We start from the raw sequence: 22,919 nt of genomic DNA, 5'->3' as shown, positions 1-22,919 counted from the left end.
TAGTGGCCAGCGTAATGCCATACAGCACCAGCGATCAGATTCCGGTTCAGATGTATTTATCGCACGTACCCCGAATCATACAGTGAAATGCACCTCAGCATGTGCTGGGGGCAGCCTGTAAGTGTGGCCACACATTCTGGCACTAACATAGCATGCCCCAAGGTTGGGCAGAATGACACAAAGCACAGGACGCCATGGCACCAACACTGCTACAGCTCGGGGAATCAGAGTTCAGAGTTCAATTCTGATTTCATCTGTAAGGAGTCTGTACGTCCCCCCTGTGACCACATGTCTTTCCTCGGGGTGCTCAAGTTTCCTCCCACAGTCCAAAGACGTACCGACTAGTAGGCTAATTGGTCATTGTAAATTGTCCTGTGAGTAGGCTAGTGTTAAATCAAGGGTTGCTGGGCAACATGGCTTGAAGGGCCAGAAAAGCCTGTTAGACATAGACAAAGACATAGTAAAACTACAGAACAATACAGGCCCTTCGGCCCACAATGCTGTGCTGAACATGAACTTACTTTAGAAATTACCTGGGGTTACCCATAGCCCTCTGTTTTTCTAAGCCCATGTACCTATCCGGGAGCCTCTTAAAAGACCCTATTGTATCTGCCTCCACCACCGTCACCAGCAGCCCATTCCATGCACTCGCATCTCTCTGCGTAAAAAACTTACCCCTGACATCTCCTCTGTACCTACTTCCAAGCACCTTAAAACTGTTCTACACTATATTTTAATAAATAAATAAATTATAACTAAATAAACATACCAAGCAACAAACCAACAACAGCAAAATAAGCTTCATCTTCCCTCCCATCCACCCACTCACACATGCACATACACGGTCCTCTAACCCTAGGAGAGGCCATATTTGGACCCTGGTCTCCAACCTCCAGTGAACCCGAGGAATCAGAGACTTTGGGCCTTAGACTTCTATAGTAGATTTGCAAAGATTTATAGACTTAGGGGTTCCAGCCATCAGGCCTTTGCTTCTAGATTCCAGTTGACCTTTGGCCTTCAATATGGACTTCTGATCAATCTTCAATATCATCCTGGAACTCACAAGGAAGATGAATGAGGACCAAACCCCAGGCCTTGAACTACAAACACGTCGATGATAAGACCTGAAACACCACACCTTGAACTCCGATCCCACCAACAGCCCGTAGGGTTAAATTCCCGCTGCTGTCTGTAAGGAGTTTGTACGTTCTCCCCGTGACTGCGTGGGTTTCCTCTGGGTGCTCCAGTTTCCTTCCACATTCCAAAAAGCTACAGTTAGGGTTAGTAATTTGTGGGCATACTATGTTGGCACTTGTGAGCTGCCTCCAGCACATCTTCGGTCTGTGTTGGCTGTTGACAGAAAACTCGCATTTCACAGTATGTCTTGATCTTTCGATTTACATGAGACAAATAAAGCTAATCTTTCATCTTTATTCTGCCTAGGTACCCTCCAAGCTGATGGCATGAACATTGATTTCTCCAAGTCCCAGTAACTTTTCCCCTCCCCCACTCTTGCCTCTTACCTCTTCTCCTCACCTGGCAATTGTGGACCCCTGGTGTCCCTCCTTCTTCCCTTTCTGCCATGGTCCACTCTCCTTTCCTATCAAATTCCTTCTTCTTCAGCCCTTTACCTTTCCCACCTATCACCTTCCAGCTTCTTCCCTCATCGTCCTCCCCCACCTTTATCTATCATCTTGTAGCTTGTCCTCCTCCCCCTCCCCCCACCTTCTTATTCTGTCATCATCCCCCTTCCTTTCTGGTCCCAATGAAGGGTCTTGGCCCAAAATGTCAACTGTTTATTTGTTTCCAGAAATGCTGCCTGACCTGCTGGGTTCCTGAAGCATTTTTGGTATTGCTCAGGATTTCCAGAATCTCCTGTGTATCTATGCATTCATGCAAGGCATTGTTAAAAAACAGTATTAATGAAAACAAAATTTTTGCCATTAATGCAGTGCCTAATGAAATACCTCTGCCACATTTTACCATCTCTGGGGCCTGTCTCCAACGTCATAGCTGGACTGAAGCTTTGCTCTGTCTACCAGGAGGTAATAGATTTAAGTGAAGCGGCTTCAGGCAGTCATATGTGGCACATCATTGAAAATGGCTCTTGGAAAGGTCAGGAGGATGCCTCCTCTGGGAAAATGAAAAACTATGTTAGGGTAGAATGGAGATGTTTTTCCAAGGTTAGAGCAAAGGAATATTCGGATGTTGATTTGAAGGAGCTTTACTGTGCAACTGACTGCCATGAAGATGTGAGGCTGGTGACACCATTCACGTTGAGAAATTAGACCATAAAGCATAGGAGCAGGGTTAGGCCAATTGGCCCATCAAGTCTGCTAAGCTATTCTATCATGTCTGATTCATTATCCCTCTCAACCCCATTCCCCTGCCTTCTTCCTGTAACCTTTGACGCCCTAACTAATCAAGAACTTATCAACCTCCACCTTTAAATGCACTCAATGAATTGGCTTCCACAGCCGTCTGTGGCAATGGATTCTACAGATTCATTAAACTCTATCAAAAGAAGTTCCTCCTCATCTCTGTCTAAATGAATATCCTTCTATTCTGAGGCTGTGCCCTCTGGTCCTGGGCTCCCCACTATAGGAAACATCTTCTCCCCATCCACTCTAGCTAGGCTTTCCAATATTCGGTAAGCTTCAATGAGAACCACCCCCCCCCCCCGCCCAAACCTTATTCTTCTAAGCTCCAGTGAGTACAGGCCCACAGCCAACAGACACTCCTCGTTCATTTCTTTTCTTAGATGGGACCCCACCTGTGCAACTGCATCATTCATTTATGAAGAGAAATAGGCTTTCACCCACTTCTGCTTAAGACGTATTCAAATGCTACTGTGTAATATAAGCAAACATGAGAACATAGGAAACATGAGCAGTGCTTGACCATTCAGCCTGTCTAGTCTACTCCACTGTTCAATAAGATCATGGCCGTTAACTCGGCTCCACCTACTTGCCTTTTCCTCAGAACCCTTAATTCCCCTGCAGTGCAAAAATCCTTCTAACTCTGTCTTAAATATAAGGAGGTAGCCTCCATTGCTTCCTTGGGCAGAGAATGCCACGCATTCACGACTCGCCAAGAAAAGAAATTCCTCGTTATCTCGGTTCTAAATCTATTCCCCAGAAACATTAGGCACTGCTCACTAGTCCTAGTCTCAATGACGCGTGGAAACAATCTTCCTGTCTCTATCTGACCTATCACGAAAAATGAAGCTCTCTAATGCAGCTTTGTGAGATAATGTTGCTGCTCAGTAAAACCCTGGCTAGCCAACGCTTGAAGTGTTGTGTTCAGTTCTCGTCACCTCATTGTAGAAAGGATCTGGAAGCTTTAGAGAGGGTGCAGAGGAGATTTACCAGGTTGCTGCCTGGTAATGTTGGGCAAGCTGGGGGTTTTCTCTCTGAAGTGAAGGAGGGTGAGAGATATTGATAGGGGAGTACAAGATGATAAGAGGAATTGATTGGGTGGACAGCAAGAGACCCAGTACACCTTTAAACTGTGGGAGGAAACTGGAGCACCAGGCAAAACAAACACATTCCAGGGGGAGGATGCACCGAGACTCCTTACAGAGCAGCACCGGAATTGAACTGGGAACTCCGGAATGCCCCAATCACTAAGAGTGCTGCACTTACCGCTATGCTACCATGGTGTCCATGTTGAAAGGAAGGGTTGGATTGATCTTGTAGTAGGTAGAAAGGTCAGCACAACCTAATGGGCCAAATGACCTGTGCTGAGCTGTAGTATTCTATGTTCTATGTTCTAAACAACCTTCAAAGGATGTAGGTCTCTGCTTTCAAGGATAACTCCAACAATCAACTTTATTCACCATCTACTTTTACATGTGTAACCAGGTGACCATCGAATATCATTTTTTATTGTTAGAATACACTTATGTATTTACCCTGGTAATGTTAAGATCGCTGCCAGGCTATAAAACATGTATTAGGTATTAAAGATACATGTATTAGCCAAAAACTGCCCAATGCATCACAGGCACCGGCCGTCCCCCCCATCAAGGACAGATATACAGAAAGCTGCCGGAAAAGGGTCAGTAACATCATGAAGGATCACACCGACCCTGCTCATGGACTGTTTGTCCCCCTCCCATCAGGGAGGAGGTTACGTAGCATCCACACCAGGACCACCAGACTCAAAAACAGTTACTTTTCCCAAGCAGTAAGGCTGATCAACACCTTCCCCCACCAATCCACCCCTCCACAGCCCAACCACCACTAGTTTATCATTTCCTGTCAGGGTCACCTTGTGTACAGACGCTCCTGTGCCTAGCATCACTTTATGGACATACAATCAATCTATGTAGATAAGCTACCTTATGTATTTATATTAATTGTGTTCTTTATCTTATTGTGTTTTTTTGTGCTGCATCAGATACAGAGTGTCAAGTATTTCTTTCTGCTTTACACTTATGTACTGGAAATGACATTAAACCTTCTTGAACATCAATATTTGCTGTGGTGTGTTAGTCAGGCCGTAACATAGTTCGTAATTTGTACCCACAGATAAATTTCTGAGAACATGCCAACATCTAACTTCCTCTTACCGGACAGAACCTGAAGGTCAACATCGTTTCCTGTCCTCGAGCTTCCGGGGTTTTCTGCAAGGCAGCGGTAGGACCCGCTGTCACTTGCCTGCAGCTTGTTAATCACCAGGGATCCGGACGGGAGAATGGCCATGCGGACGTCGTCTGCGTTCAGCTGCAGATCGATGCGGTTTCTCTGCCAATGAACCGACGGCATTGGCTCACCAGTAACTTCACATTTCAGCACAGCGACATCCCCTGCATAGGCAACGACTGACTCCGACTGTGAGATAAATCTCAGTGGGCCTAAAAATAAATCAGACAGATGTTTATTAGAAATGGTGAGAATGTGGAGAATAGAATTCAAACACAAAATGCTGGAGGATCTCAGCAGGTCAGGCAGCATCTACGGAGAGGAATAAGCAGTCAGTGTTTAGGGTCAAGACCCTTTATCTGGACTGAAAAGGAAGGGGGTAGAAGCCAGAATAAGAAGGTGGGGGGATGGGAAGGAGGACAATCTTGAAGGTGATAGATGAAACCAGGTGAGGGGAAATATTGGTTGTTGGGGAGGGATGGTGAAGCAAGGAGCTGGGTGGGGATAGGTGGAAAAAGTAAAGGGCTAAAGAAGAAGGAATCTGATAGGAGAGGACAGTGGACCATGGGATAAAGGGAAGGATGAGGGGCAGCAGAGGGAAGCGATGGACAGGTTATGAGAGTGGCGGAGGAGAACAGAAGCGGTGAGCATGGTGCCAGAATGAGGGAAAAGAAAAGGGGGAGGGATAGAGAGGAGTGGAACTTGGGGAAATTTAATCTAATCAATAAATCAATCATTGAATCAGTAATCAAAAGTTAATGTAATTAATAGTGACCATAATTAAATGATCATGAGACACACAGAAGTCAGAAAACATTAATTCTGTTTCTACTGAGGAGAAGACTTAAAATGTACTATGGGGCATGTGCTATGATGAGGGGTTGAACAAATGTGGGTTGTTTTCTCTGGAGTGGCAGAGGTTAAGGGGTGATCTGATAGAGGTTTATAAGATTATGAGAGGCATAGAAGAGGAAGCCAGTATCTTTTTCCCATGGTTGAAATGCCTAATACCAGAGGGCATACATTTAAGGTGAGAGGAGATAATTTCAAAGGAGATGTGAGGGCCAAGTAGTGGGTGCCTGGAATGCACTGCCAGTGGTGGTAGAAGCAAAAATATTAGAGATTTTTAAGAAACGTTTAGCGAGGCACATAAATATGAGGAAAATGGAAGGATATGGACATTTTGTAGGTGGGATTAGTTTAGATACCCATTTGATTGCTAATTTAATTGGTTCGGCACAACATTGTGGGCTGAAGGGAATGTTCCTGAGCTGTACTGTTCTATGTTTTCCGCTCTACGTTAAAATTAATAAGCTCACAGTTGTTCAATAGTTCCAATTTAAACAAACATTCACAACACAAAACTGGCAAGAATCTCATTGTGAGAAACAAAAATGGGAATTGTTGTGGGGATGTGTAATTCCTCTGATGCAAATTCTTCTATTTAGAAGAACATCTTGATTTCCCTTGCAAACCAAACAGCATATTAACTGCATGACGATAGTGTAAAATGATGCTTTATGGTCTCACATTAATTAATGCACTTCCAGAGGAGATTAAAAATTTAAAGATTCTCCTCCAAGTCACGCCATACCGATTTGGAGAGGCATCGTTGTTCTGCGTACAGTCTCGGATTCCCTCCCTAACACCAGAATAACTATCATGGTTTAGGAAAATGGCTGGCCACCATCTTCTCAAAGACAACTAAAGATGGATAATAATGCTGGCTTTGCTAGCAACACTTACATCCTGAAAGAAACCCATAATTGTTAAGAAGAAATATCATATTCGGCAGATTTTTCCTATAAACTAACTAACAAGCATCATTGGTAACACTCAACTGGACTTGAATTGGACTTCTTCATTACCCTGTGAAGATATTTTATATTTGGTTATATTCAATTACACAATAATATTTTATACCATGAGGCATTGCGGTAGTGTCACAGTTAGAGCGACACCATTACAGCTTGAGATGTTGGAGTTTGGAGTTTAATTCTGGCATCCTGTCCGTGACCATGTGGGTTTCCTCTGGGTGCTGAGGTTTCCTCCCACATTCCAAAGACGTACAGTTAGGGTTAGTGAGTTTTGGGCATGCTATGTTGGCACTGGAAGCATGGCGACACTTGTGGGCTGCCCCCAGCACATCCTTGGACTGTGTTGGTCACTTGACACAAATAACGCATTTCACTGTATGTTTCAATGTTTTGAAGTACATGTGACAAATGAAACTAATCTTTATCTCTAAAGCAAAACTCCTCAGATATTTTCCTCCATTTTATGACAACATCACATGGATAGTAAATGGATTTGATGGTTTAGACATTCTACAACACTTACATGAAGAAAATATCTCAATAATCCTGAAGGGAATAAAACTAAACTTACTTTAAGATTAAGATCCCACTCGTTCACTTAAATACCTTCTTCCCAAATGCTTCCCTTCTTCTCAGCCATCAAAACTCCTCCACAAAGATTGAAAACACAAGAGATTTTGATAAACACACACAAAATGCTGAAGGAACCCACCAAGTCCGGTAGCATCTGTGGAGGGGAACAGACTTCATCAGGGTCTCGAACCTAAACTGTTTATTTGCCTCTATAAACGCTGCTTCTCTTGCTGAGTTCCTTCAGCATTTGGTGTGTGTCCCACAAAGACTGACTTCCTCCCGTTGTCTAAGCTCACATCCTCATGACTGGGCGTTTGAAATCTCCTCTCATTTCGCCCTGCCCGAGCTCCTAAACAGTTCATATTCCCATCACATTAGCAACTGCTAGACTCAACCCTTTTGGATGATTGGAGGCTCCAACTTTTTCTTTGTCTTTGTTCTTTGCTCATCCTTGGATGGCATGGTAGCACAGCCAATCGTAGTATGATTACAGCGCCAGTGATCAGCAACCTTCATTTCAATTCCTGCTGCTGTCTCCCCGTGGCCGTGTTAATTTTCCTCCGGGTGCTCCGGTTTCCTCCCACATTCCAAAGGCATACAGGTCAGTACGGGTTGGTAAGGTGTGGGCACGTTATGTTGGCACCAGACGTAGAGCGACAATTGCAGCTGCCTCCAGCAATGTTCTGACTGTGTTGGTTGTTGACGCAAATGATGCATTTCACTGTGTGCTTTAATGTTTTGATGTACATTGGAAAAATAAAGCTAATGTTTATTTTTAATTTAGAGATACAGCACGGAAAAGGTCCTTCTGGCCAACAAGCTGCACCGACGAGCGACCCACCTATTTAATACCAGCCTAATCACAGGACAATTTACAATGACCAATTAAACTATTAAACAGCATGTCCTTTGGCCTATGGGAGGAAACTGGAGCATCTGGCGGAAACACGCGGTTCAGAGAGAATGTACAAACTCCTTACTGATTCACAGAGTCACCGAGTCATAGGAAAGTACAGCACAGAAACAGGCTCTTCGGCCCATCTAGCCCATGCTGAATCAATTTAAATGGCCTTTTTCCACTGCCCTGTTTAGCCTTACCATCCATGTACCTATCCAAACTTTTCTTAAATGTTGAAATTGAGCTTTTGTGCATCACTGGTGCTGGAAGCTCATTCCACATTCTTGAGACCCTCAGAGTGAAGCAGTTTCCCCTCAGGTTCACCTTAAAGTTCCAAGGAATGAAGTGCTAACCTATTCAATCTTTCCTTATAATTCAAGCGTTCCAAATCCGGCAACATCGTTAAAAATTTTTACAGTATTCTCTCAACTTTATTTACATCTTTCCTGTAGGTAAGGTGACCTAACCTGCACAAAAATTAGAACATAGAACATAGATAGAACATGGAATAGTACAGCACAGTAGAGGCCCTTCGGCCCACAATGTTATGCGGACCCTCAAACCCTGCCTCCCATATAAGCCTCCACCTTAAATTCCTCCATATACCTGACTAGTAGTCTCTTAAACTTCACTTGTGTATCTGCCTCCACCACTGACTCAGGCAGTGTATTCCACGCACCAACCACTCTCTGAGTAAAAAACCTTCCTCTAATATCCCCCTTGAACTTCCCACCCCTTACCTTAAACCCATGTCCTTTTGTATTGAGCAGTGGTGCCCTGGGCAAGAGACGCTGGCTATCCACTCTATCTATTCCTCTTATTATCTTGTACACCTCTATCATGTCTCCTCTCATCCTCCTTCTCTCCAAAGAGTAAATCCCTAGCTCCCTTAATCTCTGATCATAATGCATACTTTCTAAACCAGGCAGCATCCTGGTAAATCTCCTCTGTACCCTTTCCAATGCTTCCACATCCTTCCTATAGTGAGGTGACCAGAACTGGACACAATACTCCAAGTGTGGCCTAACCACAGTTTTATAGAGCTGCATCATTACATCGCGACTCTTAAACTCTATCCCTCGACTTATGAAAGCTAACACCCCATAAGCTTTCTAACTATCCTATCCACCTGTGAGGCAACTTTCAGGGATCTGTGGACATGTACCCCCAGATCCCTCTGCTCCTCTACACTACCAAGTATCCTGCCATTTAATTTGTACTCTGTCTTGGAGTTTGTCCTTCCAAGGTGTACCACCTCACACTTCTCTGGGTTGAACTCCATCTGCCACTTCTCAGCCCACTTCTGCATCCTATCAATGTCTCTCTGCAATCTTAGACAATCCTCTACACTATCTACAACACCACCAACCTTTGTGTCGTCTGCAAACTTGCCAACCCACCCTTCTACCCCCACATCCAGGTCGTTAATAAAAATCACGAAAAGTAGAGGTCCCAGAACAGATCCTTGTGGGACACCACTAGTCACAATCCTCCAATCTGAACGTATTCCCTCGACCACGACCCTCTTAGGCCTCACAATGAGCTGCAATAGCATCACGCTATCTGTGGGACCCCAAAGATTAATATCGTAGAACCATAGAAAAGGATAGCACAGAAACAGGCCCTTTGGCTCATCTAGTCGATGCTGAAACCATTTAAACTGACTACTCCCATCAACCTGCACTGGGACCATAGCACGCCGTACCCCTACAATCCATCTACCTATGCGCCCTTGATCTTTATTCTAATATTCTGATATCTTTATTCTTCTAACACTGAATAAAACAGCCACAACACTGATTTCTGCTTCATTCTCAACTTCTGAAGCACCTCTACGTCTGAAATGAAACATACTGCTCTGTGAAGGAAACCACAAGATGTCTTTGAGCTCTGTCACCACAAATAGGACTACTTCAACTGAGTTGAGCAGCAACCACTGAGCCTTTGCACAAGTCCAGCCGTGCATGCTGCAGTGATAATGATGTAGAACAACATGAATTATTCTGGAGCAGAGTAAAAGTAAACGCCTGACATACAACAGTATCGGCAGGTGTCTCCAAACTAACAGTGGGATTAACAGTTAGTGTGATCAGATTAATTAGGCGTCACTTACTGCCCGTGTGCATATATCTAGTGATGTGTTGAATATGAGCCTGCTGGCTTGGGAAAGGTTTTTCAAAATGTATAAACTGGTATTTAGTCCAGGATTTTCAAGGGTGGTTTTAAAAGGTTTGGTAAATGTGTAGATTGAATGCCTCTTCTATCTTCCTGGGGGACGGTCACAACATACGTATTTAATCTCATCATACGGTCTGTGGCCAGTTCATTAAGTACACCTGTACATCTGCTCATTAATGCAACAATCTAATCAGCCAATCACATGGCAGCAACCCAATGCATAAAAGCATGCAGGCATGGTCAAGAGGTTCAGTTGTTGTTCAGACCAAACATCAGAATGGGGAAGAAATGTAAGTGACTTTAATCTTGGAATGGTTGTCTGTGCTGGACATTATAGTTTGAGTATCTCAGAAACTGCTGATCTCCTGGGATTTTCACGCACAACAGTCTCTGGAGTTTACAGAGAATGGTGCAAAAAACAAAAGACATCCAGTGTGTGGCAGTTCTGTGGGTGAAAACGCCTTGTTAATGAGAGAGGTCAGGGAAGATTGGCCAGACTGGTTCAAGCTGTCAGGAAGGTGACAGTAACTCAAATAACCACATGTTACAACAGTGGTGTACAGAAAATAATCTCTGATTGCACAACACATAGAACTTGTAATGGATGGGCTACAGCAGCAGAAGACTACGGACATACTCTGAGTGACCACTTTATTAGGTACAGTAAGGTACACTTTATTAGATACCTAAGAATCCTACCTGTTGCTGAATTTCTTGACCAGTTTTTTTTTACAATAACATGTCTTGGTAATGAGCCATAATATATGAAATCACTCTGTCCATTCCCATATGTGTACCTCTACTTTCAATAATAAGTGACTTTCCCATCATATCATTTTGAATCCATACCTTCATTGATATTTTAGTGGTCTTCCCCATTACTAGAACAAAGTATTAAAATATGCGGTGTGTTATGCATAGATTACCGTGTGGTAACATGTACAGTAGTTGGTGTAATACTATTACCACTTGAGCAGCGGAGGTCAGAGTTCAATTCTGGCACCGTCTGTAAGGCAACTTGTACATTCTCCCTGTCAACACATGGGTTTCCTTTGGGTGCTCCCATTTCCTCACACAGTTCAAACATGTATCGGTTAGTAAGTTAATTGTCATTGTAAATTGTCCTGTGATTAGGCTTGGATTAAATAGGTGGGTTATTTGACTGGGCCATAATAGCCTGTTCCACACTGTATCTCTAAATAAATACAATTATTTCACTTTTCAAATGACTATGATGTTGCACTGGCTGATAAGCTCAATACATTTTTTGCATGCTTTGAAAGGGAGAATAACGCTATGCCTTTATAACTCCGTACAGCACCTGGCGACTATGTAATATCTGCCTCAGAGACTGATGCCAGAATAGCTCTCAGGAGAGTGAACCCTTACAGGGCATCGGTCCCTGGTGGTGTACCTGGCTGGTACTGAAAACCTGTGCCAACTGACTGGCTGGAGCGTTCGACACCCTCTTCAATCTCTCACATTTGTAGTCCAACAGTACGTGTGCTTGCAACACTGTGTGTCCGACAGAGTGATCAGCAGCACTGGGGCTCCACAGGGGACTGTCTTGTCTCCCTTTCTCTTCACCATTTACACCTCGGACTTCAACTACTGCACAGAGTCTTGTCATCTTCAGAAGTTTTCGAATGACTCTGCCATAGTTGGATGTATCAGCAAGGAAGATGAGGTCGAGTACAGGGCTACTGTAGGAAACTTTGTCACATGGTGTGAGCAGAATTATCTGCAGCTTAATGTGAAAAAGACTAAGGAGCTGGTGGTAGACCTGAGGAGAGCTAAGGTACCGGTGACCCCTGTTTTCATCCAGGGTGTCAGTGTGGACATGGTGGAGGATTACAAATACCTGGGGATACGAATTGACAATAAACTAGACTGGTCAAAGAACACTGAGGCTGTCTACAAGAAGGGTCAGAGCCGTCTCTATTTCCTGAGGAGACTGAGGTCCTTTAACATCTGTCTGACGGTGCTGAGGATGTCCTAAGAGTCTGTGGTGGCCAGTGCGATCATGTTTGCTGTTGTGTGCTGGGGCAGCAGGCTGAGGGTAGCAGACACCAACAGAATCAACAATCTCATTCGTAAGGCCAGTGATGTTGTGGGGATGGAACTGGACTCTCTCACAGTGGTGTCTGAAAAGAGGATGCTGTCCAAGTTGCATGCCATCTTGGTCAATGTCTCCCATCCACTACATAATGTATTGGGTGGACACAGGAGTACATTCAGCCAGAGACTCATTCCACCGAGATGCAGCACAGAGCGTCATAGGAAGTCATTCCTGCCTGTGGCCGTTAAACTTTACAACTCCTCCCTTGGAGGGTCAGACACCCTGTGCCGATAGGCTGGTCCTGGATTTATTTCATAATTTACTGGCATAATTTACATATTACTATTTAACTATTTATGGCTCTTCTACTATTTATTATTTATGGTGCAACTGTAATGAAAACCAATTTCCCTCTGGGATGAATAAAGTATGACTATGACTATGACTATGACGATGTTCTCACCTGTTTCAAAGTGACACCAATCATACTGGTGCCCAAGAAGGTCAGGGTGAGCTGCCTGTGTGACCATGCCCCCAGTGGTACTCACATCTACTCTGAAGACATGCTTTGAGAGGTTGATAATGCCAAAGCAAGGACCTGGACCCGCTCCAACTTGCATATGGCCACAATTTGTCTACAGCGGACGCAGTCTTACAGCTTCTTCACACAGCTTTGGACCACGTGGAAAACAACAACATAAACATCAGATTGCTTTTTATCTCATTGTTCAAAACCATCATTCCTTCAGAATTTAGCACCAAGATTCTAAACTGGCACTTCCATGTTTCTCTCTGCAAACAGAGGCTGAAGAATACGGCTTAGGGGACTATGTTCTTACATGGCTAGGAGGAAGGAAAGGGGATTATTTTGCTGTTCTTGTTTTTGTTGCATGTTGTGTATTGTTTTATTGTGCTTTGTGTTGGTCTGCCAAGCATTGTGGGCATGCTATGTTGGTAACCACACACAAAATGCTGGAGGAACCCAGTAGGCCAGGCATCTATGAAAAAGGGTACAGTCGTTGTTTTGGGCCGAGACCCTTTAACATACATGCTGCCTGGCCTGCTGAGTTCCTCCAGCATTTTGTGTGTGTTGGTCGGATTTCCAGCATCTGCAGATTTTCACTTGTTTGTGATCGGATGCTATGTTGGTGCTGGAATGTACGACGACACTTGCAGGCTGCCCCCAGCACATCTTCGAGTGTTTTGGTTGTTAAGGCAAAAGACACATTTGACTGTATATTTCAATGTGTACATGATAAACAATCTTGAATCTTGATTTATCTAGCACAGTCAGCACAGTGATAACATCGCCCTCCTCACTGACGATCAACACAGGCGAACTTCAGTGTGTGCTTAGCCCACTGATCTACTCTCTCTGCACCATTGACTGTCACAATGTGCAGACAGCATGTAAAAATTCACGGACGAGACCCATGTTGTTGGTAAAATTTTAGAGATGACAATGAGGATGTGCACAGGAGTGAGATAAATCAGCTGGTTGAATGGTGTCACAACCACAGCCTCATACTCAATGTCAGTAAGACAAAGGAATAGGTTCTAGATTTCAAGAAAGGGAAATCTGGAAAACAGGAACCAGTCCTCATAAAGGGGTCACTGGTGAAAAGGGTGAGTGGTTTTCCAATTCCTGGTTGTCAGCATCTCCAAGGAATTGTCCTGGGCCCAACACCTTGATGGATTCACAAAGAAGGCATGATGGCAGCTATACTTTATAAGAAGTTTGAGGAGATTTGGTAGGTCAACGAAGATCCTTGCAAATTTCTGCAGGTGTACAGTGGAGAAAGTTCTCACTGGTTGCATTACCATCTGTGTCAAATCAAATCAATAAGTCTGCACGTGTCTCCACGCTTCTGGTGTCAACATAGTATGCCCACAACTCACTAACCCTAAATGTACATCTTCAAAATGTGGCAGGAAACCAGGGCACCCATAAGAAGGTTATGGGGAGAACATACAAACTGCTTACTGACAGCAGTAAGAATTGAACCCCAATTGGTGATTGCTTGTGCTCTAGTAGCATTACGCTACCGTGCTGCCCATAGTTTTATGTCTTTACACTGTACTGCTGCCGCAAACCCACTCATTTCACATCATATTTCATGGAGTTTGTACCGTGGGGGTTTCCTCTAGGTGTTTCAGTTGCTTCCCACATTCCAAAGATATCCGGTGAGGATTAGGATTGCAAGAGAGTGATAATAAATCCAATTCTGAATATGATTCTTTACACTTTGACTTCAAATACCAGTAAGACGGCACATTGCTCTAATTGGCTCACTGCTCCTCCACACCTGGTTCATGAATTTACAAGGCAACAGCAGTGTAAAATATGATATGTTTGACTCTGAAATCTATTGCATGCACTAAATACTGTTTATAAACGCGAGATTCTGCAGGTGCTGGAAATCTTGAGCAAAATGCACAAAATGCAGGAGGAAATAAAAAGCTTGTATACAGAATTATGAAGGACATAGATATGGTAAATGCAAGCAGGCTCTTTTTCCATTGAGGCTGGGTGAGAACAGAACTAAAAATCATAGGTTAACAGTTGAAGCGTGAAATGTTTAAGGAGAACATGAGGGAGACTTCCTTCACTCAGAGGGTGGTAAGAGTGTGGAATGAGCTCCCAGTGGAAGTGGTACGTGTGGGTTCTACTTCAATATCTAACAGAAGTTTGCATTAATACATGGATGGGAGGGATATGGAGAGCAATGGTCCAGATGCAATTTGTTTAATAGTTTAGCATGGACTAGATAGGCTGAAGGGCCGGTTTCGGTATTGTAGCGCTCTGTGACTGTGTCTCTAACTCAGAAAGTGAAGCAGCATCTACAGAGGAGAGTAAACAGTTGACTTTTTGGGTTTCATCAGGACCATAGAACCATAGAACACTACAGCACAGAAAACAGACTATTCAGCCCTTCTAGTCCGTGCCGAGATTTACTTCCGCTAATCCCATTAACCTGCACCCAGTCCGTAACCCTCCAGACATCTCCCATCCACGTATCTATTCAATTTATTCTTAAAACTTAAGAGTGAGCCCACATTTACCACATCAGATGGCAGGTCGTTCCACACTCCCACCACTCTCTGAGTGTAGAAGTTCCACCTAATGTTCCCCTAAACCTTTCCCCTTTCACCCTAAAGCCATGTCCTCTCGTATTTATCTCTCCCAATCTAAGTGGGAAGAGCCTACTCGCATTTAGTCTGTCTATACCCCTCATAATTTTGTAAACCTCTATCAAATCCCCCCTCATTCTTCTAAGCTCCAAGGAATAAAGTCCTAACCTGTTCAATCTTTCCCTGTAACTCAACTCCAGAAGACCCGGCAACATCCTAGTAAATCTTCTCTGCACCTTTTCAATCTTACTGATATCCTTCCTATAGTTAGGTGACCAGAACTGCACACAATACTCCAAATTTGGCCTTATGAATGTCTTATACAACCTCACCATAACATCCCAACTCCTATACTCAATACTTAGATTTATGAATGCCAGGATGCCAAAAGCCTTCTTTACAACCCTATATATACTTATAGACTGTTTATACTTTTATATATTTTTTATATCCTATTTTTACACTTTTTTATACTTTGATGCCAACCTGTTTTTTGTTGGAGATCATTCACCCTTCAGTCATCTGTTGTAACGTAATGGTTAGCATAACACTTTACAGCACCAACAATCTCTGATTGGGGTTCAATTCCTGTCGCTGTCTGTAAGAAGTTTATACGTTCTCTCCGTGACATGTGGGTTTCCACCAGGTGCTCCGGTTTCCTCCCACGTTCCAAAGATGTGTTATTAGGGTTAGGATTAGTGAGTTGTCAGAATGCTATGTAGGTGCCAGAGGTGTGGCAACACCCGCGAGCGGCCTCCAGCGCATCTTTGGACTGTGTTGGTCGCTGGTGCAAACACCACATCTCACTGTAGGTTTCAATGTACACACGGCCAATAGAGCTAATCTTTAATCCCTTAAAGTGGACTGTTTTCTCTTGTGCTAAATACTTTTTAAAGCAGCACTGAAGAAGCCTTCAGTAATACGTTCATGTCAGCTTTTAAATCCGGTACTTTACATGTAATCTTTGATAGCTAAAGGTGGACAGTTAATCCCATCTGAAAAGAGATTGTTTGCTGATAGATTTCTTTTCAGGAAAGCAAACAATGGGAATCAGAATAAAATTAAACCAAAAGTATACAAGTTTGCTGAACTGAGAGGAGAAATAGCAATCTGGTATTTTTAGAAATCATTGATTTTTAATTTACCTCATATTTGCTGAACCTTATTCACGCTGCTCTTTAAGCACAATAAAGGACAGTAGCGTAGCAGTTAGCACAACACTTTATAGCAATAGTTGTAAGAACTGGGTTCAAGGTTCAAAGTAAATTTATTATCCAAGTTTATATACAGTATATCATATACAACCCTGAGTTTCCTTTTCTTGCAGGCATACTCAATAAATCCAATAACTATAATAGGGTCCATGAAAGACCACACCCATGTTCAAAAGACAACAAACTGTGCAAACACAAAATGAAAGAATAATTAATAAATAAATAAACAAACAAACAAATAAATAAATAAGCAATTAACATTGAAAACATGAGATGAAGAGTCCTTGAAAGTGAGCCCATAGGTTTTGGGAACAGTTCAGTGATGGGGTGAGTGAAGTTATCCTCTCTGGTTCAGGGGCAATAATGGTTCCTGAACCTGGTGGTGAGAGTCCTGAGGCTCTTGCACTTTCTTTCTGATGGCAGCAGCAAGAGGAGAACGTAGCCTGGGTGGTGGAGGTTGCTGATGATGGATGCTGCTTTCCTGCAATAACGCTCCGTGTGGACCTGCTCAATGGTGGGGAGGGCTTTACCCATGATGGACTGGGCCAAGTCCTCTACTTGTGTAGGATTTTCCATTCAAAGGCACTGGTGTTTCCAAACTGAGATGTAATGGTGCCAGTCAATATACTCTTCACCACACATCTACAGAAGTTAGTTAAATGGAGTTTGTACGCCCTCCCTGTGGCCACATGGGTTTCCTGCAGGTGCTCTGGTTTCCTTGCACATTCCAACAACGTCCTGGTCAGGGTTATTGCGATGTAGAAGTGCTATTTTGATGTCAGATCCATGGTGACACTTGCAGGCTGCCCAACACAATCCTCACTGATTGTTTGAAAATGTATCTGTAAGCTTTCTCCTTGAACGCCAGAATGTTTTTGTTTGTATAATCAGGCAGTGCGTTGCAGAAGTTGGCGCAGCATCCATGATGGTAGATTTCATTCATAATCGTATATAACCAGATAACAGCTTATAGACGATGATGTTCAATGATATTGTTACTTCTCACTCTGAGACATGGACACAGACTCACAGTTAACATACCAAAGCTGTACTCAGAGATTAGGAAAGCTCACTGGAGACGAGGCACAGGGCCAGATCACACCGATTTCCAGAAGAATCTTCCGATAGAAATGTAGGAATGAATTCCACAGAGTCACCACCCTTTGTAAAGAAATTCCTCCTCAGCTCTGTTCTAAAGGGACATTCTTGTATTCTGATGCCGTGGCCACTGGTCCTAGACTCCACACAAAAGGAAACATCCTCCACATCCACTCCATCTAGGCCTTCAATATTCAATTGGTTTCAATGAGATCCCTCCTCATTCTTCTAAACTCCATTGAGTACAGGCCCAAAGCCATCAAATGCTCCTCATACATTAACCCTTTCATTCCCGGGATCATTTTTGTGTACCTCCCCTGGTCCCTTTCCAATGCCAGCACACTCTTTCTTAGATAGAGGGCCCAAAAACTGCTCAAAATACTACAAGTGTGGTCTCACCAATGTTCTATAAAGCCTCAGCATTATATCCTTGTTTTTACAAGGATGTTGCCTGGATTGGAAAGCATGCCTCATGAGAATAGGTTGAGTGAACTCGGCCTTTTATCCTTGGAGCGACGAAGGATGAGAGGTGGCCTGATAGAGGTGTATAGGATGATGAGAGGCATTGATTGTGTGGCTCATTAGAGGCTTTTTCCCAGGGCTGAAATGGTTGCCACAAGAGGACACAGGTTTAAGGTGCTGGGGAGTAGGTACAGAGGAGATGTACTCAGAGAGTGGTGAGTGCGTGGAATGGGCTGCCGGCAACGGTGGTGGAGGCGGATACGATGGGGTCTTTTAAGACACTTTTGGATAGGTACATGGAGCTTAGAAAAACAGAGGGCTATGAGTAACCCTGGTAATTTCTAAGGCAGGGACATATTCTGCACAACTTTGTGGGCCGAAGGGCCTGTATTGTGCTGTAGGTTTTCTATATTTCTATGTTCCTCTATTCCAGTCCTATTGAAAATAATGCTAACATTGCATTTGCCTTCCTCATCACCAACCTAAACTGCAAGGTAAGTTTTAGGGAATCCTAGATGAGGACTCCTAAGTCCCTTTGCACCTCTGATTTCTGAATTTGTTCTCCATTTAGAAAATAGTCCGCTCCTTTATTCCTTCTACCAAAGTGCATGACCATACACTGCCCGATACTGTATTCCATCTGCCACCTCTTTGCTTATTGTCCTGATCTGTTCAAGTCTTTCTGCAAGTGCCCTAGTTCCTCCACACTACCTGTCCTTCAACTTATCTTTGTTTTGTCTGCAAACTCGGCCACAAAACTATCAATTCTGTCATCTAGATCATTAACATATATATACAAGAAATTCTGAAGATGCTGGAAATCTAGAGCAACAAACACAGAATGCTGGAGGAACTCAGCGGGTCGGGCAGCATCTGTGGAGAGGAAGAGACTCATCATCAGGACTGGGAAAGAACGGGGAAGAAGCTGCAAAAAGAAGGTATAGTGAAAGGAAGGGATACAAGCTAGTAGGTGATAGGTGACTAGGTGAGAGTGAAGGTGGGTGGGTGGGGCAGGAAGGGATGAAGGGAGATACTGGAGGATGATATATAGATGAGTTAAAGGAAGAGTGGAAGAAGAAGGAATCTGATAGGGGAGTAGAGTGGATCATGGAGAAAGGGAAGGAACAAGGAAACCAGAGGGAGGTGATGGGCAAGTGGGGAGCCGGAGTGGGGAATTGAAAAAGAGACAAGGGGAGGGGGTGAGAAATTGATGTTTATGCTGTCAGGTTGGAGGCTACCCATACTCTCCCACGGTGTGTTGCCAGGGCATCAAAGGTTAAGGCGGGGGAATGGGACTAAATGCGAGACTGGATCAGCTCATGATAAAATGACTCGATAGGCCAAATGGCCAATTTCTGCTCCTTTGTCTTATGGTCGGCTCTCCTCACCTATCAGATTCCTTCTTCTTCGGTTCTTTACCTCTTCCACCCATCACCTCCCATGTTCTCACGTCATGCCCCCAATCTCCCACACCGATCTTCCTCCTTACCAGGTCTCACCTATCACCTGCCAGCTTGTACTCCTTTCTCTCCCCCACCTTCTTATTCTCGCTTCTTTCCCATTCCTTTCCAGTTCTGATGAAGGGTCTCAGCCTGGAACATCAAACTTTTACTCCTCTCCATTTATGCTACCTAACCTCCTGCATCCATCCACCATCTTATGTGTTACTTGGAATTTTAAAAAATATGCTTTGCTCTATAGAAAAAAATAATATACTCAATTACATCAAAAATGCAGGAGCAAAAGAGAAGGAGAAATCTATTACTAATGAAATTGTATTAAATAAATTCAAGGGATTGACAGCCAGGAAATGCCTGGGATGCGATGGTGTCTCATCTCAAAAGAAGTGGACAAAGGGGCAATAGATGCAAGGGATGTTCAAAGTTACAATGTACAACCCTGAGATTCATTCCCTGTAAGCATTCATAGTAGATAAAAACAAACAAAGTAGAGTCAATACAGAACCTCAGTACACCTCAGTACAGAAAGAAGAACAAAAAATATGCAAAAGACAAAGTGAAAATACAAAAGAAAAATCAAATAGTAAGTGTATACAGTAAATTAGTAATAGATAATATCAAGAACATGAGTTGTAGAGAGTGAGTCCAAGTTATTCAATCAGCTCAGTGTTGCGGTGACTGAAGGTATCCACTCCAGTTTAGGTGGGTGATGGTTGAGGGGTTATAACTGTCACTGAACCTGGTGGTGTGGGAGCTAAGGCTTCTGCACCTACTTCCTGATGGCGGCAGTGAGAAGAGAGCATGACCTGGGTGGCGGGGGACCTTTGATGATGGATGCTGCTTTCCTGTGACATTGCTCAATGTGGATGTGTTCACTGTTGGGGGATGGGGCTTTACCTGTGATGGACTGGGACATATCCATCACTTTTTATAAACCTTTCCATTTAAGGGCATTGATGTTTCCATACCAGACCATGATGGAACCAGTCAGTATACTCTCCACTATGCATCTTTGTCAAAGTTTTAGATGACATGCCGAATCTTAGCAAACTTGGAAAATGTGGCATTCCAACATTCCCAGAATTCCAGATAGGAATGATCTTGTTCCAGACTTTGCAATCACATCTCACACCGAGGCTAAATTTTGTTACTATGTCTTATGTTCTTGTGGTCTTATCAGGGTCTCGGCCTGAAACGCCAATTGTTTATTCCTATCCTTAGACGCTCCCTGACCTGCTGAGTTCCTCTATCATTTCAAGTGTGATGTTTTAACATATAACGTGAAAGGTAGTGAACCCAACTGTTGGAAGCAGGATGATGTCCGTGGATAGAACAATAAATCCAGCAGGAGTGATGCATCGTACTTGAAACAAGGGAAAATAAGGCCAAAATACTGATTAAAAGTTAAAGGGAAACTGAGGGGAGACTGGAGGGACTGAAACATCTAGAGGGTCATATGTGGAGTTAGCGACATTTGATACTGAATTCTGGATAAACATTGAAGAAGTAGCTCAGTCCAAATACTTGCCACTTTTACTCCAATGTAAAATTACTGTTTTAAAATTTTATCATACTTTAAGACCATAAGACAGGAGTTCCCAACCCTTTTTTATGTCATATAACTATACCTTTAAGCAAGGGGTCCATGGACTCCCGGTTGGGAAACCCTGCCATAAGACATAGGAGCAGAATTAGTCTATTGAACCCATTGAGTCTGCTCCACCATTCCATCATGGCTGATTTATTATCCCTTCAACCTCATTCTCCTGCCTTCTCCCTAGAACCTTTGACGCTATGACTAATTAAGAACCTATCATCCTCCACTTTAAATATACCTAATAACTTGGTCTGCACAGCCATCTGTGGCCTTTGAATCACCACCACTTGGCTAAATAAATCCCTCCTTGTCTCTGCTCTAATTGGACATCCTTATATTCTCAAGCTGTGCCCTCTGGTCCTGGTCTCACTCACAATAGGAACATAGAAGAAGCCCTTAACTCCGAGTGGAGTCATTGGGACACAGTCATGACGGTGTTTTTTTAGCAGAGCTTTCTTGTTTTTACGAGGCCCAGTTGCTTGCTCAATGCTCAACATGGATGGAAAGTGTGCAAGGGGGCCGGCTGGATTCGAACTCAGGAGCCTTTGCTCCAAAGTCCAGCGCTGATGCCACTACGCCACCAACCGGCTATAGGAACATAGTTGGAGAAAATATTCCTCTTGTCCTGTCCATATCTCCTGCCACCTCATTGTGATTGTACCAGGACACGTACTGATAAACATTAAGCAATATTTTATTTATTTATGTAGAAATACAGCATGGAACAGGCCCTTCCAGCCCTCTGAGCTGTGCGACCCAGCATCCCACCAATTTAATCCTAGCTTAATCTCAAGAAAATTTACAAGGGCCAATTAACCTACTAACCAGTATGTCTTTGGGTTGTGGGAGGAAACCAGAGCACCAGGAGAAAACCCATGCATTCCTGGGAAGAAATGTACAAACTCGCTTACGGAGGACATTGGAATTGAACTCCGAACTCTGACCTTTAATAGCATTGTAGTAACCGCTATGCTACCATGGCACTCCAACATTTGACACAGGAATCTAGATAAACCTTGGAGAAATTGCTCAGGCACTGAGAGAGTAAACAAGAGCAATAAGAACTGGCTCAATCTTTATAACAATAGATGGACTAGTTACAAATGAAACATGCAATGCATTTTTGAAAGGATGAGGGAGAAGAAAGTTTCAGAAACCGATGGTTTGAAGGCAAGATCAAAGCAAAAGTATATAAAGTATAGGATTAGAGAATGAAAAGCTCAGCAGAAGGAAGAGAAGCAGTGGACAGACACAGATGGAGGTAAAGAGAATCTTGTCTCACTGACACAGTGGGTGAGCCCATAAGCTTTCAAGGAGCAGACTGCAGCCAGCGCCTTTGTTAGGCTTCGCTTCTTTGCAGCAGATATGGATAGGACAAAAACAATATTTGTTTCCTACATTAGAGACTTATAAGGGACGTTTAGATAAGCACATACATGAGAGGAAAATGGAAAGATATGGACATCTTGTCGATCAGGAGTTCCCAATTTTTTTATGCCTGTAGACAAAAATGATAAGTTTACTTGGCCATTTGATCACTAATTTGATTGATTCACCAGCATATTGTGGCCAAAGGGCCAGTTCCTGTGCTGTACTGTTCTATGCTCTATGTCCTAACTATGCATCCTATAAGTTCACAAGACCATAAGATATAGGAGCAGAATTAGGCCATTTAGCCCATCAAGTCTGCTCTACCATTTCATCATGGCTGATTCATTTCCTTCTCAGCCCTAATCTCCTGCCTTCTTCCCGTATCCCTTCATGCCCTGACTAATCAAGAATCTA

The 22,919-nt window shown here is 43.4% G+C and overlaps 1 protein-coding gene across 3 annotated transcripts in view; it reads right to left on the bottom strand.

Annotated features, from left to right (window-relative positions):
• Positions 1-22,919, bottom strand: part of dcc (DCC netrin 1 receptor) — a 1,425,388-nt gene that overhangs the window by 763,833 nt on the left and 638,636 nt on the right. For all 3 annotated transcript variants that reach the window (XM_063042623.1, XM_063042621.1, XM_063042622.1), the window contains exon 3: positions 4,574-4,858. In XM_063042623.1, the coding sequence (XP_062898693.1) occupies positions 4,574-4,858 (285 nt within the window). The remainder of the gene's footprint in view (positions 1-4,573; positions 4,859-22,919) is intronic.

The sequence above is a fragment of the Mobula hypostoma genome, chromosome 3, assembly GCF_963921235.1.
Source record: "Mobula hypostoma chromosome 3, sMobHyp1.1, whole genome shotgun sequence".
Taxonomy (NCBI): domain Eukaryota; kingdom Metazoa; phylum Chordata; class Chondrichthyes; order Myliobatiformes; family Myliobatidae; genus Mobula; species Mobula hypostoma.
Note: the sequence above shows the minus strand (reverse complement) of the source record. Positions and strands in the feature narration are given on the sequence as shown.